Consider the following 18,986-nt stretch of genomic DNA (forward strand, 5'->3'; position numbering starts at 1 on the left):
TTACATGATTCTACATTGCTTTAAGTGCTTTTTATCCCTCGTTCTCCGTTTGTGACACTCGCACTAATGCACAGACCCCAAGTTATTCATTAATTGTATTAAGATGCATTGTCTTCTGGCTGTTACTGTTTCACACAATAAACCTTCTTTAATGGGCTTTTGTTGCTCTAATTTCCTCTGCAGATCAGTCCCTTGAGTTCATTCTGTGGATGTGATTACAGAGAGGAAACCCTTCGAACTGTTAATATCTTTTGAGATGGTTTATGTGCAATAAGCACAAGCTGTTTCAGTGAAACTAACACAGATACTAATTATTCATCGCCTGAATTGATTTTTTAAAGTGTACCCACAGTAATGTGACTGAAATTTTGTTTGTGAAATGTTTTAAATATTGAGCATGGCATGTTACTCGGCTAAATATTAGATATGTATTTTTTTTTTCATAAAGAACATGCATTTTTATAATTTTATTATTTTTGACATTATTTTCATTATAAGTAATCAAACCCTAAATTATTAATTATCACTTGTCACACACACACACACACACACACACACACGCACACACACACGCACACACACACACACACACACACACACACACACACAGAGAGATTTTAACATGTTAATATCTTTATTGTTTTAATAAATTTTTTTACTTTATTATTACCGCTCACCTGTAAAACAGCATATCTTGAAATGCTCCTTTGTTCTAAGTGCTTTTTAAAATCATCATATAATCACTGATTTTTTTATTCTAACCTTTGTATGAGGCCAAATGCAGTACTTCCCCCTGCTGTCCTGGAGAATGTGTGAATAGACATCAAAACAGAGCATAAAGTCTGGCTCTCAGCAGCAGTTGTACTAAAACCCTTGATCTCCCTTGATCTAAGATTGTCTCTCTCTCTCTCTCTCTCTCTCTCTTCCCCCCCTCATCCAACATCTGTCTTTCTCTTTTTCACAACAGACTTGACGGTTCCTTCTATGAGATCATGTGGGTGGACTTTGAGATTGACAATTTCATCAACCTGCGGTCATCGCAGTCCATCCGCTGGCAGATAGAGTATCCCTCCACCGGAGCGTCTGCCGAAGTCATCTCCACCATCTACATCAGCCAGAGAGACCTACAGGGTATCGTACCCATCGCTGAGGTGAGAGCGCACCACTAACACAACCTCAGCCTCAGGGTTTTCTAGCATCTAACCTTGTGTGTTCATTCCTGCCCAATATATTGTCCCCTGTTTATTTTATTTTATACTGTATATATTTTTTCAATTTATATCTTATAATCTTGGGAATTTCAGTGATACATTGAGAAAATATTCAGATTTCATTTCATGACTGTAGTCCCCCTTTAAAGTGGGATAGTGGAAAGTATTTTAATATCAAAACAAATGCACATATGTGACCTGGAGCACAAAACCAGTCTTAAGTCACTGGAGTATATTTGTAACAACAGCCAAAATATACATTGCATGGGTCAAAATGATAAATTTTTCTTTTATGCCAAAAATCATTAGGATATTAAGTAAAGATCATGTTCCATTAAGATATTTTGTAAATTTCTTACCGTAAATATATCAAAACTTAATTTTTGATTAGTAATATGCATTTCTAAGAACTTCATTTGGAGAACTTTAAAGGTGATTTTCTCAATATTTAGATTTTTTTGCTCCCTCAGATTCCAGATTTTATAATAGTTGTATCTCAGACAAATATTGTCCGATCCTAACAAACCATACATCAATGGAAAGCTTATTTATTTGAAAAATTGACAATTAAGACTGGTTTTGTGGTCCAGGGTCACATATTACCTTTAATCTAAAAGCACTCAAACAGGTTAATCTGATGAAAGCATGTCAGAAAGTCTTAAAATTTCTTTGTCATGTCAGTTAAACAAACCTCCTTTTTATTCAATTTTATTTAATTTTATTTGCTTGTTTTTTCAATCATTTAACATTAAGTAGCCAGCATTCCCATTTAAGGAAACCCACAGTATTTATGAGAGTACGCAAGTTTCATGTCAATATATTACATTTATTTTTTATTAATATTATATTATTACTTTTTTTAAGTCACAATATTTCTAGCTGGAGTTCCCATTTAATGAAACCGATGCTCCTGTAAGTCGAAGGACCAGGCTTTGGACTTTACTTTGGACCCTTTGGACAAGAACTGCCCACTTACTCAGATTGACATGTAAAGCAGCCAGCCACAATATGTTGTGGTTTTATATGCTGTTTAGGGGCAGGCAGGTGTGCATTTGATGAAACTGTATGAAGATAATCCACCTGAACTGTGTTTTAGACAGGTAGGGATTCAACTCTATAGGGATTTAAGTCTTTCAGTCTTTCAGTCTTCCAGACATGCAGCCTCCTGTGGTTCAGAATGATATGAATAACAATACTTTGTCATGTCAGAAACCTGGGACGCAAAGAATGCTCATAGCAAATAGACCGCAGCAGCTACCTCTCTGCTTTGCAAAACACAGCATGAGCAGTCAATAGCAAAGATGAAGTGCAAGAGAGATGTTTGGTGTGAGGAATGTTCTTAGTAAAATGCTTTTTTGACCACATTATTTACAGATTAGGAAGTTTTAATGTATCCTTGTCTTTTTTCTTTTTTTTATTATGTACTTACATTTTTGATAATTGATAACAGAGAGAAGAAGAGGATCAGGATATGATGTGGATCTCCTGCATCAACACTTGTGCTAACCGCTAGGCCAGACACCTTTTTTTTTAAATCACCCTCATATTTGACCTTCTGATAGGTCAGGTCATGTGTTCTTCCCCCGCTGTTTGCAGCTCCATGAGACATGTGCCTCCAGCAGGGGGGAGAGGTGACTCTCACAGCCCCAATCCGGGCTCTCCTGCTGGGGTACATGATTCCAGCACACTCCCATCAGCTCGCTCTCGCCATGGAGCCTCTCACAGTGTTGAATGGCAGTTTCCTCTGTGGGGGGAAAGTCATAGAGACTGAAGCGGGAGGATAGAGAGTATTTTCATAACGTTTTTTTAACGCATCTTTTTTGTATTTTTCTAAAATTTTTCTTTACACACACTATATTTGTTTGGAGAGAAATTAATACTTTTATTCAGCAAGCATGCATTAAATTGATTAAAAGTGATGGTAAAATATGTATATTGTTACAAAAAATTATACAATTTCAAATAAATGCTGGTATTTTGAACTTTCTAATTATCAGTGAATCTAGAAGAAAAATTCTGACATTTTCTGCAAAAAATATTATTCAGCATATCTATTTTCATCATTTATAACTGATGATTAAAAGCAATTTCTTTCTCAAAAAAAGTTTCTTGAGCACAAATTGCATATTAGAATGATTTCTGAAATATCATGTAAAACAATATTGACAATATTAAATGTTTTTACTGTATTTTTGAAAAAAAATAAATGCAGCATTGGTGAACATAAGAGCATAATTTACAGGAAATTATATATATATATATATATATATATATATATGCATTTATTATTAGTTATTGTTTTATATAGCTTTCTTTTTTCTCTCCATCTTCATCTTCATCTTTCCCTCTATACTACATGTCCGCAGTGACATCCAGTCCAAACCTTTTAAAGTTAGAGCTTGTTAGAGTCACTGAGAACCTGTCAGCAAAGAAAGACAGAGACACCTGACACCAGAGACTTCCAGGCAGAAAAGGTCAGAAGATGAAAGACGGCCCATGCTGGAGTCCTGGACTTCCTGCGGAAGTGGCCCAACACTGTTCATTAACAAAACACACACAATCACACACACACGCACGCACACACACACACACACACACACACACACGCACAAAGCCACACGCAAAAGGGTGAAAAAACTATAAGTAAAAGGAGGAGAAAAGATGAGGTACGTGGTGTGATAACGGTTAGTAATGTTTTTGTAGAAGATTGAGTTTATATATCAGTGTCAGTAAGTAATAAACTACCGCAAATGTAATTTAATTTCTACATCAAAAACCTGCTTTCAGACCCATCCTGTGTGTATTTACTCCATAAATAAACTCTTAACAGGACATATTTGTGCTCAGAGTAGCTTTTAGAACTCGGCGAGTTCCAGTAGAGATGCGTCCTATTAGCAGTAATTTGCCTCGCTGTGTAGACGCTATTTTACCCACAATGAGTATGTACTGAAAGAGGCTATTTCACCCCTCTCCTCTCTTTGGTGTTGAAAGCCAGTTATAAATTGGATCAGTGTGGCTCTTTCCTTACATCTGAGGTGCTGTGTAATTCTGCTTTGGGCTTGTTAGAGTGTTTTAAGCCCCAGACGGTGATACCTCCAGGCCATTTTCTTAGCTTTTTTCCATCTCCCTCTATCTCTCTCTCTCTCTCTCTCTCGTACCTTCAAACTCACCTTTTCCTCTATATGTGTTGTGTATGTGACCCCTCTATCTTATCGTTCTTGCTCTGCGTGTGTGTGTGTTTCCTCGCTGTTTGAGTTGTTCCCAGCGGAGTGAGCAGAATCAGTTGAGTGTCTGAGCAGTAATTAATTCTTAATTGGAACACTTGTTTATTTGTTGTTTGAAGATTCCAATGAGTTGCTGAAATACCCAGCGGGCCGTGTAGCTACGAGAGGGGCGGGGCTTTCAGCTGCACCACTTAATACCAGTCTGCCTGCGTTTGTTTACATAAGGGAAAGATAGCAAGAGTGAGCGAGAGAGAGAGAGAGAGAGAGAGAGCCATGCTGAATAGCGACTGTATTTGAAATGACAAATTTGCACGGCGATGAGTCGTTGCTATGGAGAGATGGGCAAAGAGGAGACTTTAAATGAATTGCTTATGCAGTATTGTGGTTTATTTCGATTACTGTTTCATGTTGTGTAAATGATTAATGTGTTATAGTACTGGAGATGTATGGAAGGATATGAAGACAATCACAGCATGAGCGATTGAGGGGGATAGAAGTGTTTCATGAGGAATTAGGGCAGTAGAGAAGACATCTTTCTGTGTTTGGGCTTTTCAGAATGTACATTTGTGGTTCATTTTCATTTGATATTTATACAGTTTTCATATGGCACATGGGACAAACTTTTACTGTACATACTATATTACAAAATGTATATCCCAGCAATGTTGCAACACATTTTCTTTTGCCTTTCAGAAGCAATGCTGGCAGAATGAATGTTGTTTTAAATCCTTATGACTTTTGATTTTCAAGACTCCTACACATTTTCTTCTACATGTATAGGACATGATATAATATGAATAAATAACACGTGTTTTATATTTCTTTTTGTTTTAGACAAAAATGACAGTCAGTGTTTTATGGAAAGGTCACGAAGTGCAAAGTTAGCTGTTTTAATTGACTACATTGAGAAAAAATATTCAGTTTTTTTTTCTTGCTTTTGTTTTTATGAACAATATTGAAGGGCCTGTGTTAATAATTCATTAAATAGCTTGTATGGGAGTTCCAGGTGTATTTATATATCATATAATGCTTATAAAAACTATTTATTAGTTAAAAACTATTATTAATATTTGTATTTATTATTATTGTATTATTTCTATTTCTAACATTTATTTAGCTTTTTATTTATTTATTTTTATTTTTGTAAAAAAATAATTCACTATTAGAACATAATATACAATGCATGGATGTTATATTCCAGTATATTATGTTTTTGTTAATATCAAGTACTGCCCTGCATTTTTTTATATTTTTATATTGCAAAATAACTACAATAATACTGTAGCATGCATGTTTTATGCATCTGTTATATGCTACTACTACTACTAATTATTATTTTTTTGGACCATCAATGAACAAATCCTTGGAAAGCTCTACTGGTGCCATAAAGTTTGGAGAGACAGAAGTGCATCCTAAATTAATGAGAGTTGCTACCTTAATGGACTTGCTCACAAATTGTGCCATTTTAGGTTTAGTCAGATTGGGATGAATGGTGAGTTGATTACTTGGTACTTAGTCCATCTGTTTCCATCAGTTTGGCCTATTCAGGCAGATTTGTAGAAAACTTGACAAGCTGTCTTACCGATAAGGCAATCAGCCAATCACAGGCGATATATAGGCATCCTTTCACAAATATCGCCATTACCCCAGTTTACATTAAGGTCACACTTTAGAGCCTCTCTCTGAGACATAATCCACTGGTGTTGCTCTTGGTGACTTAAGAAAAATGAGTGGTTTACACACTATTTAATGTTTTTTGGTTTTATATTTGTAATGTTGATAATTTTCTCATCACAATGCCTTGGATGAAACCGCAGAAAGATTGGCCTGAAGCTGCAGCCGCACTGGGACAGGTGCTTTTAATGTAATTAAAGACAGGAAATTTAAACATCGTCCCGCCTGAAGCAGTTCATTTGGGCCATTACCTTTCATTTCTCAACCATATCTTCATGTGCCATCTTCTTCAAGCTTTTTCAAACACTCAAGCAGTATTCGTGTCTCTACATCTCTGTTCATCTTCCTCGTTAGAGGAAGATGAACAGAGGAAGGTGGAGGAGAGAGAAAGAAAGCAAAAGAGAGATAGAGAGAGAGAGAGCAGTCTTGTCTATATTTATCACAGGCGGTACATGGAGCTGCCATGCCTAGTTTTAATAATACTGTATGATGAATGGATGTTTCCCACAGGTCAAAGAAAGAGTGGAGGGAACAGTGGCATCGGAAAAAGAAAGTCCTAAAACGAGAGCCTAAATGGGGATGTTTTGAATTTTTTCCAGAGTGTTTAATAGTCCGACTCTCCCTTTGTGCTTCTGAATAAGACAGAGCGTGGTATTCCGAGGGCCAGGAAGACGGCGGCTCCAGGGACCGAAGTCCCTAACAGGCCTAACGGAGGCACACAGTCCACCGAGGGCTTTGATCACTGTTCTAGTCATTGTTGCCTTGCCAACTTAGATTTATCACGCCCTCTTCAGAGGCCGTTTTATGCTGTAAATAAGTTCAGCAACGTAAAAACTAAATAAAATATAGCCCATCAGGAACTAAATGCAATCGATAGCTACGGTATGAGGAAAACAAAGTAATCTAATGAAAAAATAGGTAGTTTTCGTTTTGGAAAAGAGATTCTTCAGCATGTCAAAAATACTGCCGAGAAAATCTATAGGAAGGCATTTATAGGGAAAGCCGTTCTGATCATTCTTGACTAGTAGATAGTTTATTGAAGAACAATAATGATAACTGTCAGATCCATGATTCAGTGGTTTGTGACACGCAGGAGTTTTTAAACCACTTTTTTTATTTGCTATTTTTCACTTTTCTTTTCTTAATTGCTGATTTTTCACCCACTCCTGGCAATACAAGGCACTTTGGCTTGTGGGTCGTTCAAAACAGATTGCCATTTTCCATTCCATTGCACTACCTTTCAAACCTTTCTCCTTGTATGCGCCAGATCATCTTTGTCCTCCTCTTCTTCTTCATCTGTTTGTTTGCGGATCGGAGTGTTGCTCCTCAAAGTTTAATGCAGCGTAAACATTCTAAACTCACATTACTGTACTTAGATCAAAAACATTTTGTTGATTTATTAGGTTTAACATTAGGTGGAGCATAACGTAAGTAAATCAGCAGTTTCGCACGCAAATTTAACCTTTTGCAAGTTTCATTATGACTTGCTAAATAAAATACTAAAATGTAAAAACGCATCTATGCTTACGAGAAATATTTAGTCAAAAGAATCCCGTACATCCACATCTCTCGGTAAATAATCCATTGTGGTTTGCTGTTATCACAGTCCAGAGCACAGCACAGCAGATTGACGGACCTGCAATTCGGAAACGCACCACTGTGTGACGTCACATGAAAGCCATGAATATTCATCGCATGGTATTTAATGAAAATGCAATTGAAACGTCATATATGTGTCAATGCATTTAAGAAAAATAAAAGACATTTAAATCACCGTTTTGCTACCCTTTTGCTGCACCTTTGGCTCAGAATGCATTTTGAAACTCTCACTGCATTTTGCTACAATTATCCCGCGGTCTCACGAGTGTCCTACCCCTAAGTTTAAATGCATTTAGGAAAAACAGCATTTGAAAATATCATTTTGCTACAGTTTTTGCTTGGACATGTTAAACATATCTAATCAATTTGGGTAATACATTTTAATTTTAATTTTGCAACTCAAACAAGCTTTAAAATATGTTTTTAATTTGCATATTAAAACTAGTGTAGAAAATGGCAAATTTAAATGATATAATTGAATTTTCATTTTGCACTAAATGTTGCACATATGAATGGGAAAATGTCAATTTAAATACAGAAATACATTGCCATTTTGCATATTACATTGCAAATTGAATTTAGCTACACATATGCTTCCATATCTCTACGGCTCTGGGACAGTCCAAAATCAGCATTTTAAAGGACCAGTACAGACATCTGATGAGTTTAAAACTAGCTGCTTTTCATACGTTTTTTTTAATTATGTTTATTTAACATTTTTATTTATTCTCTCTCTAAAACACATGGGTCATGTGTCTATTAGTGAAAAATAAATATACTAAAATGTATTTGAAACACATTTTTTCATGATACTACAAATACATTAGCATATTTATACATTTATATTTATGTGATTGTGTTGAAGTGAAACTCTTGCAAGTATACTTTAAGTAATTTAAATATCTTTAAGTACTTCAAATATCTTGCATTTAAAGACTGATATTATACAGAGATCATGCAATCCTCATCAATAGTGACATTTTAGGCTTAATATTAAGAAATGTGCATTGTGCACAAGTATTACTCCAAATATAGTTTAATTAGAATTTTTATATCAGTATAAGTCTGGAGCGATATGCCACGAAATATGTTTACATGTCTTCATAGCTATAACAAAAAGTCACTGAATCTAGGGAAAATGCGCACCATTATTTGTCCAGTGCGTTGTTCAGATACTTTTTAGATAAGATACATATATCTTTACTAAGGAAGGTCCAGTGAGCGTGTTAGGATGAGATGAATAAATGTAGGGCACAGATACACACACACTCGGCAATTTTGTAAGCATTTAGTGGCGAATTTTTCAAAAGGCAAAGATATGGAGCCAAGAGTCACACCGTAAAGAAAAGAGCACACGCTTATTCTGTGTGTCAGAGAAAGGAGTTGCAGCGGAGAGCAAACACACACACAATGCCTAACATACTGACTGATATTACAGCGTGGTTAGCGGAATCATTACACACCAGAGGGTCACGAGGCTCACACACACATATACACGGCACAAAAACGGTTTGTCGAAAGGTTTCCCGTGTTTCTGGCCCTATTAGAGGGCCTGTAATTCAGAGTGTCGTGAAGCTAATTGTCAATTACATCTGATCTATCAGTCTCAGTGCCAGAGCTGCCAAGACATGCCAAGACGCTCTCTACTTCTACTTTTCCTTTCCTCTCCCACCTCTGAGCTCTTCACCTCTAGAGCTTTCCAAGCGCTCTCCTTCAAAGCAGAGCCATTGCACAGCAATTTGGCTCGGTGAAATGGAATTGTGTGCGTGTCCGTGAGAGAAACTCAGACAGAAAGAATGATTTGCTAGAAATCGCTGCCTGTTCGTATTTGTATTCTGCACATAAATCCAAAAAGTGAGGGCAGAGTTCTTCAATGTTTTGCTTGATAAGGCTTGTCGGGAGAACAAAAGTAGGTTGTATTAGCAATTCATCTGGGGGAAAAAAAACAAAAATGACTATCACTCCGTATCCCGCTGATGCTAATGGTATGTGTACGCTCTGATTTTGTACCCTGTGAACTCCTGTTTACCTCACTTCTTTGCGTCTGACTTTCTCAGGCCTGCTGGAAGAAATGAGAGGTAAAGCATTTAAAGTTGAATTAGCGTGAGGCGTCGTGCTCGCCGGGGACCCGAGCGTCCGCTCTCCCTTCGTGTGTTTAATGGGTTTGCATTAAAACGCCGCTAAGTGCCTCCACCAATTTACCTCTCACAGCTTATCAATGGGAAACTAGAAAGAGAAGCGAACAGCAGAAAAAAGCACAGACGATGTCTTTTAGAGGGGTTTTAGAGGTTAATTATATTTAAAATGTTTCTATATACATATTTCAATTTGATCAACGATAATACACATTTAGAAGAGTGAGATAGTGGCAGAAGTGTTTTTTGATTGCAGTGTCTGTGTGATAAAGGTCCATGTTTGTTAGATGAAAAGTGAGCGTTAGACAGTGTGAAATATTGATGCTCAGTGTCTCCCTGCTGTGCCCCCTGTTAAAGCTTCGAATGATTTTTAGCTTGGCAGCATCAGCCGTTCCACTCCCTTGAATTGCCTCCAGTCTTACCTAATCACATTATTTTTTTTAATTAACTTTTTGGAAAGTAACATGTTAGTTGTTTACTATTATTATTATTAATATCGCTATATTTTATATATCTATATTTTTGCTATATATATATATAATTTTTTATTTATTTATCTTAAAGCTGAATTTTCAGCAACCATTACACCAATCTTCAGTATCACATGATCTTAACATTTTTAATAGATAATATTTTTCTCTCTGAATTTTAGGATTCTTTCATGAATATAAAAATAAAAACAGCATTTAGTAACATAAATGTCTTTACTGTTACTTATGATCAATTTAATGCATCCTTGATGAATAAAAGTGTTCATTTCTTTATGAAAAAAAACGGAACTTGTTGAAAGGTAGTGTAATATGTATAGTAAAGAATGTAGTGCATAATAGTGTAAAGTAATGAAAAGCTTTTACATTTATTTAATGAATTAATGCAATGAAGCTGTATGAGGTTGTTGAAATGTTGCTGTATTTCCAAAAATGTATAAGAGATATAGTTATTGTATGCACACAAAGTCGGAGAGACAAACGCCAACCGCTGGTGTAAGACTTCTGTTCAGAATAGAGAAAGCCTCAGGCAGTGCAGAAGTCACATTTCTTTCTGTATACCATAATTAGTTAGTTTTTATGTAACAGTAGCTAATGTTTGCCCAACACTGATTAGCACATACAGGAAATCAACTGAACCACAGAAATGGGGGACTCCGCTTGTCAACAATAAGCTTTTGAAATTGTTAGACGGGAATGCAGACGCGTACAATGGTTATGAAAGACATCCCCTAATTGGATTCTGACATGCTCAAGTGAGCTGTGTGATACAGGAGGAGAAATGTAATGAATCTGCTAATTAGAGGTTAACTTGAAGTGTGCGTACAGCTGTCAGAAGAGTGTTTAGTTTTATGCTGATGACCACATGCAGCTCCTCCCGTTTGTCATTTTTCCTGTTTATTGTTAGTTTCGTTTGATGCCTCGTGCCAAAGCGTTGACGGTCGACCGCATTAGTCTGATTTTTGGCACAGGTTCTGCTTACTTGTTAGTGTGTGTGTAGATTGTTGTTGTTATAATTATTTAGTTTCTTTAAGGGTGAGAGAGCGGTATGGGAGTTAATTGTTTTCTGCTGCGACCTGCACATTTCACCAGCACCGTCACGTTTACAAGCTTGTATTTCAAAGCTTAATTATGGTCAGTTACGAGCTGCCGTCGAGGCCTTGGAGGTGAACCGTGTGGCTAGATGTGTGTGTGACCTCCCTGATGTTATGGCTGTTTAGCTTTGTATTAAATACAAGATGAAAGCCATTGCATTTATAGCAGGTGCACAGCACTGATAATGACAGCCAGCGGTGATGTATTTAGACACAGTGCATTGTGGGGGATCAGGTGACACTGCCGACTCCTCTCGAGAGTCTGTTTATTTCCATTCAAGTTTCGGCTTCCAAGTTTGAAGTTGCGAATAATTGGATAGTTTCTCTTACAAAGCAACAAAATGACCTGTCATTGTAATTACACTGACATTTACTGTGACCTCTTTCTGTACCAACCTGCCTTACCGGAGTGGCATTCACACCCTCCTGTTCCACTTCTCTGAAGGTCAATAACCCCCAAAACCCAAATGGCACCAGATCGAATCGCCTGGCATTGGAATCACCCGGACGTGGCGACATAAAATAATTAGAGGCACGTATCGATAGTTCCTAAAGTGTTAATGTGCCTTAATTTAGTTCTATTTTTAGCGCACATGGTCTCCATCCACTGTTTAAATGGGAGGAGAGTTTCCTGTTAAATCCATATTGACAGAGCCATACGCAGAGTGTTATCCTCAGAACTTAATTAGTTATAAGCATTACTACTTTTCAAAACCCCTAATATTAAATTACCCCTAATATGTGCTTCAGGCATTAATCATACCTTAACTTATGCAGATTGTTCCGAACTTGTTGTATGCACGCTTTCTTTTCTAAGCAATTGTGCTTAAAATCTCAGTGTCTCAGTATTGATTAGTTATAAAAACACGTTCTGTTAAACGATTAATAAAAAAAAGTTATTGTTCACATAATATATATGTGTGTACTGTGTATGTTTATTATGTATATATAAATACACACACTTGCATGCATATATTTAAGAAAAATATGCTATGTTTATATATTAAATATATATATATATATATAATATAAATATATACATGTAAATATTTTCAAAATATATACTGTATGTGTTTTTATTTATATATGCATAATGAATATACACTGTACACACACATATATTATGTAAACAAAAACCTTTATTTTGGATACGATTAATTGCGATTAATCGGTTGATAGTGCTAATTTATAGTGTTACAAACTATTTATTTTTCAAATAAATCCCGTTCTTTTGAAAAGCATCAAAGAATCCTGAAAAAATAAATAAAAGCAGCACAACTGTTTTCAACATTATTAATAATAATAAAATGTACTTTGAGCACCAACTCAGGATATTAGAGTGATTTCTGAAAGATTTCTGAAGTAATGATGCTGATAATTCAGCTTTGCCATCTCAGGAATGAATTGCATTTTAAAATAGAAAACAGGTTTTATTTAATGCAATAATATTTCACAATATTACCGTGTTTTCTGGCTTGGTAAGCATTAGAGACTTCTTTTAAAAACATGAAATCTTAGATGAAAAACTATTAAACAGTAGTGTAAAAATCTATTCATGTATACATATGATTCTACAGAAGAATTACACTGATGCAAACTCTGAGTCAGTTCAGAGCTTGTTAGAATCTCTTGTTTAATTCTGCTTTCACGGTCTGTCCTGCCTTGTGCTACTCGTTCTGTCCCGATGTGCTACAGCTTCAGCGCTGCGGTGGGGAATCTACTTGGATTAGTTGAATGATGCAGGCTTATGGTCCTTCTGATGCTTTATTGATTGGGCTTTGGTCAGGCTGCTCTCTGGACCGCAGTGACGGATCCTGTTGTTTAAGGGTTTCGGTTCAGCGCGTCCTAAACCGCAGTCTGTGCGGTGAGGTCATTTGTGGTTGTCAGAGTAATTGGGCAGAGCACAGAGGTTTGAAGAAACACCACGTGTTTCAATGACAGACAATGATATTTTTAATCAGGCCATTTTTATATGAGTCTTCCTGGCAATTAAAATCACGATTTGGCCCAAAATCATTCGCATTTCACAGCTCGAAGGTTCATTAATAAAACACAGATCACAACCCTTTCGTTCACTGCAACCAATAATAACAAAATTCACTATCCCCGTCCAATATCACATGTCTCCGTGCTAAAGGCATCTGATTGATGGTTTGTTATTTACAGTGGAGAAACTTCAGCCTCTGTACACAGACGTTCTCAGTTTTATAGCTTTCACGTTTGTCGCCCGTTGCCCATCTGAGCTGATCCACCATCCAGCCTCTATTTAGGAGAGGAAACACAACCCATAAATCACCACTGTGCCCACGGACACCTCTCTTCTCTTAACGCTTTGTGATATATATGGGTCCATGCACTATAGCTGCCGTTATGGCAGGAGGAGCTCATGGAAAATTGGATATCGAGGCAAAAGGGGAAAACAGGAAATGAGCTTAAGGATCGCAATGTGATTGGGCCTGTGGGCAAGAGAGCAGAAATTAGCATAAGACGCACAGTAGCATACTGAGATTGGCCCAGAACATGACAGCTGCATAGTAATTATTGCCCGTACTCTTTTCTCATAAATTCACAATGGGCAGTTGCTTGAACACTGGCCCTTTTAATGGCACAATTCCCACAGCAGTCTGGGAGGTGGACGACTCTGAGCAGAAACGCAGGAAGTTCAGCATCGCATTTATTTTTGTCTGTATTGCTGGTGGACAGAAACGCACATGTAATGAAACTTGAAATGTCAGTTTATTTTCAGTGTGTTTATAAATGTTTCTAATTAAATATATTGGTGCAGAGTGGACCTAGACTGAAGTTCGAGTTGTATCTTTATCTCACGCCATCTGTTTGTCTTTAGATGAGGATTCAGTTAATAAACAACATGAAAAACTAAAGCAATTCCTAATTTGCAAGATAGCGATGGTGTAGAGGAGTGCAGCCAAAAAAGGTCATACTTTTAATAGCTTTGTCTGAGAAACAGACCAAAATTTAAGTCAATTTCAATTCAATACATTTCTCTGCTAGTTAAACTAGCACTAAGAAAAGTTCAGTGACGTATGGCTTAACAGATACCTCCGAGCTTATTAAGATACCAGTTTTGTTCTGAATTGACCGTTCGCAAAGCGCTTGATTGACAGGCGATCTGACCAATCATAACGCAGAATCCGCCATCTTGTCTGACAGCTACAGCTGAAAACTAGCAATAAATTAAATTTTATACCTATTAGATTGTGTTTTATTAATGTTTACACCTACCCCAACCCTAAACAATAATGCAAAAACAGTTTATTATTGTACAGTATGACAAAAAATATGCTGTGTTGATGTGCACATGCCCAGGAGCTGCAGCTATATCCCAACAACAAATCAGACAGGAGAGTAGATTAACTTCGGTGGACTTAAACTTGAAAAATGGTGTGCTACACGGTTGAAATAAAATACATTCTGATGTTCATTCATGTTCATTTTGTGCTTTAAGTAAATATGAAAAGACGATCGGTTCTCGTGCTGCTTTAACTGAGGCAATACAGTGATCTGTCATTAAAGAGCCACAGTATGGTATTTATTGTTTGAATTTCTTTAAAAATTACAAAAATATATAATTTTATTTTAATTCCAGAGTCTAATCAATAGTAGAGTTATTTTCATGTGCCAAAATGTGTTCCTGTAGCTCAACTGGTAGAGCGTGACCATGGTCTTGAATTGAAATTCCAGGGAAGACACATTCTGGAAAAAATGTATTGAATGCACTGTATAAATATAAAATATATGGTGCATAAATATAAAATGCTGATTTACATTTACATTCTTATCTTGGCAAGAAAAATATGAAAGGACCAACCCAATTGGCTTACTGTATCTTCTCATGTAGATTTTCAAATATATGAAAGGAAAAGTTTCCAGTTTCCAATTCGTTTTTGATGTCTGTGTTAATTATTTTTTAGAACAATCTGCCAAATTCCTAGCGAAATCTGCAAATCGAGTTTAGATTAATTACATGTTATCTTCATGTCTGGTTTGGTGTGTCGTGTTTTGAAGTATGCTTCAGCCAGTTATGACTTTGCTTCTTTCAGCAAGTTGATTTGAGGTTGGAAAATGGGTAAATTCTTGGTAAATTGTCAGCACAGAGGTGTAAACATGGTACAGAATATGCCACAGTTATTTAGCTAAAATCCCGCCAAAAAAAATAAAATATCAGCTTCAGAATTGCTGGCCCCAAGGGTTTGGCAAATCTGGAAATAAAATCCCCCAGTTTCAGTTGCTAGAGCCCCTCTGTTACAACCCACTCGCACACAAACCAAGCCAACCTGACAAAACAAGTATCATCACATATGCCAGGTTATGCAATAGAGAGAGAAAAATACATGCTCTCACAGATGTCTGCACGTTTAGGCACTATCCTGAATTACGGCTGGCTTGCATTGATTCAAATGTATTTTTCATTCTACAAAGAGACAGTTTTTAGATGTATTTTACAAATTACAATTTTTATTTGTAATGCCCCCCCCCCCCCCCCCCCCCCCCAAGATTTCTAATGTGGCTTTCCTTGTGTGTGTGTGTGTGTGTGTGTGTGAATGCAATCTAATGAACTCTGAAATGGACCCTCTTTCAATATGTGGGGAATTTAAGAAAAAAACATTTGCGTATTGATTGTTGGAACAAGGAATCTGAAATGTTTTATTAGATCCAATAACCCAGTCAGTGGTGAATGGACCTAAATGGATGAAATTTTTCTTACTGGTCCAGTCGATATCGCCATTACTCAAGTGACTAGAGGATGGTAGCAGAAGTACATACTACTTTTTGTCATCTTTTTTTATTGAATTTAAACTTTAACATTATATTACAGGTGCATCTCAATAAATTATAATGTCGTGAAAAAGCAAATTTTTTTCTTGTAAGTTATTTCAAAAAGTGAAAAAGTGGGACAATTCCAGCTTTGCAAGGACAGTCTGGCGCTTCTGACTCACAGTAAGTACGTTTCTGCTACTGATGATTCAAACGCGAGTTTTGAGCAGTGTAGAGTAGTGCTTGTTGTTTGTTGTTTCTCCGATCACAAATGCAGACATGGTAATGTTTATGCGGCACGATGCAACGCGGCGCGTAAAAAGACAGTATAAGTCATTATAATCAGTAATTATGTCCCCACTGGATGCAACAAATGCGTCGTTTGTAATGGGTTTTATTGTTTTACTCTCATCTTGCCGGGAAAGGCCATCACAATACGGTGAGGGGCGTAACATTTCCGTCCAATCACAACGCACCGGATAGCTGGCCAATCAGAGCACGCCTCGCTTCTCAGAACTACGAGCTTTGTAAAAATCGACACGTTTCAAAAGGCGGGGCATAGAGGAGCAACAATAATGTACAATGTGTGGAAAATAATGTGTTTTTTGAACCACGAACCATGTAAACACATTGAATTACACCAAATACACAAAATAATGTTATTTTTAGCAACGTCATATGACCCCTTTAAAAACAAGCTGAAATAATATGAACTGGTTTAATGAATGTGTAACCGGTTCTACTTCGCCTCGCTCCGAGCGGGATTCGAACCGCGGTCTCCGGCGCGGGAGGCGGGCGCTCTAACGAGGAGGCTAAAGGCCACGGCCTCTAGTGTCAGTCGCTAGAGCGCCACTTCTTTGAGATCAAGGGAGTGAGGTTTACACGCACCAGCACACTTGCCTGTGTCTGTTACAAATGCATATAACATTGATTAACAAACTTATAGCTCACGGTAGGTTTTTGTTCAAAATCATTTCCCCTATGAATAATATTAATGGAATGTTTATTTTTGGAACCCAGCTGTTGTACTCTATGCCGAGGGGGAGCCGCGAATGGAGTAGGAAGATGGTTTGGAAAACCTATGAGGAAGCGATCAAATATTGCTAAATTGCCTTTGTTTCCTCACAACGTTAAGCTAGTTAGTATTAGTTTCACACTCTTGCATAAACAACCAGAGACTCACAGTGGCTATGTTTACATGCACAATTTTTGGTTCAATCGGACTGAATTCATTCCGATTGATGAATCTGAATCTAGTGTTTACATGATCGCTAAATAAAGTGATCGGGCTGATATGTGCGTTTATATGTCACAAGCTTCAAATCGGAATTGCTTTTTTTGTTTTTACATGTGCACACTGCACAAATATAGAGTTTCTCACTGTTTGCACATAATAGCCACTCTCCTACACTGTTTCTTTATTTGTTTCTAGCAGCAAAATTAATATTTATCCATTTCTGGATAAATATACATATAAACCCCTCCCTGCGCCTGTGGATGAGAATCTGAAACAAGGACTGTTGGGAGGTTGTCCTGCTCCACTTCACAGTTGCCGAGTGAAAGGAGAGTTTTATAATGACAGGACACACATTTATTGAACACTACTTTATTTAAAAGGAAGAACAGCATCATTGCACATGCGCAATCCTTTCAGTCTCGGGGTTCAATCCGATGGAAATTTCATTCCGATCGAGCTCAGTCGGATCGATTAAGGTGTTTACATGAAGGCTTTTCAGTCGGATTGAGCCATCAATCCGATAACAAACAGATTGCTTAGTTGCCAGTGTGTATCCTGTCAATACTCAGCACTAGCATACTGTGAATTGAATACAGTGACACCCACCCCCTTAAAAAAAAAATACAGTGTATCTACATTCATTCTGCTGATTTTTTTTTTTAGAAGTCTTTGTGCTTTCCAATAGGATATCTTTTTGCCACATGTTGTTTATGCACTAATCTTTATGTCATTCCGTTGTAAGAAGGATTATTGCACACAGATCCAAGTCTGGGGAAGTCGTGGCCTAATGGTTAGAGAGTCGGACTCGTAATCCAAAGGTTGCGGGTTCGAGTCTCGGGCCGGCAGGGATTGTAGGTGGGGGGAGTGAATGTCCAGCGCTCTCTCCACCCTCAATACCACGACTGAGGTGCCCTTGAGCAAGGCACTGAACCCCCAACTGCTCCCCGGGCGCTGCAGCATAAATGGCTGCCCACTGCTCCGGGTGTGTGTTCACGGTGTGTGTGTGTTCACTGCTGTGTGTGTGCACGTTGGATGGGTTAAATGCAGAGCACGAATTCCGAGTATGGGTCACCATACTTGGCAGTATTTCACTTCACTTCAATCAGTCATTCCTGTCCACGTACAAAATGCATTGGGCCCAGACAGGTGACCAGATATCCAGAGCTTCTCATTTGACAGAGACGATTTATAATGTCACGCCGACACCCGTGAAGTACGAGCCACCTCGCGCTGTAACGGCATCATTCTGTTCTCATCCACTTGAGGAGTGTGAAATTCATTAGCTGAATGGTTATAAAGAGATTAGGAATGTGACGTAATGGATATCAATTATGATTTATTCAGTCTGGTTGCATGAGAGAGCTGCAGCTGGATCTCTTGAATATGAAGAGCCAAGCAGGAGTGTGTGTTTGTGTATGCAGTGTTTGTGTTTGTGTGTCTTTTATGTAGAAGCAGCTCATTCATGCCAAGACTCTCAGAGAACAGCGCTACTTCCTGTCTTTTAGCGGCTTATTACTGATGTCATCATACAAAATTGGTTTCATATTT

General features: G+C 37.4%; 1 protein-coding gene across 1 annotated transcript in view; it reads left to right on the plus strand.

Moving 5' to 3' along the window:
• The window catches only part of LOC306871210 (transmembrane protein 132C-like), a 199,858-nt gene that overhangs the window by 152,328 nt on the left and 28,544 nt on the right, over window positions 1-18,986 (plus strand). The window contains exon 4 of the mRNA XM_079418988.1: window positions 968-1,151. Coding sequence (XP_079275114.1) covers window positions 968-1,151 — 184 coding nt within the window. The remainder of the gene's footprint in view (window positions 1-967; window positions 1,152-18,986) is intronic.

Source organism: Barbus barbus (assembly GCF_936440315.1).
Source record: "Barbus barbus genome assembly, chromosome: 6".
Taxonomy (NCBI): Eukaryota; Metazoa; Chordata; class Actinopteri; order Cypriniformes; family Cyprinidae; genus Barbus; species Barbus barbus.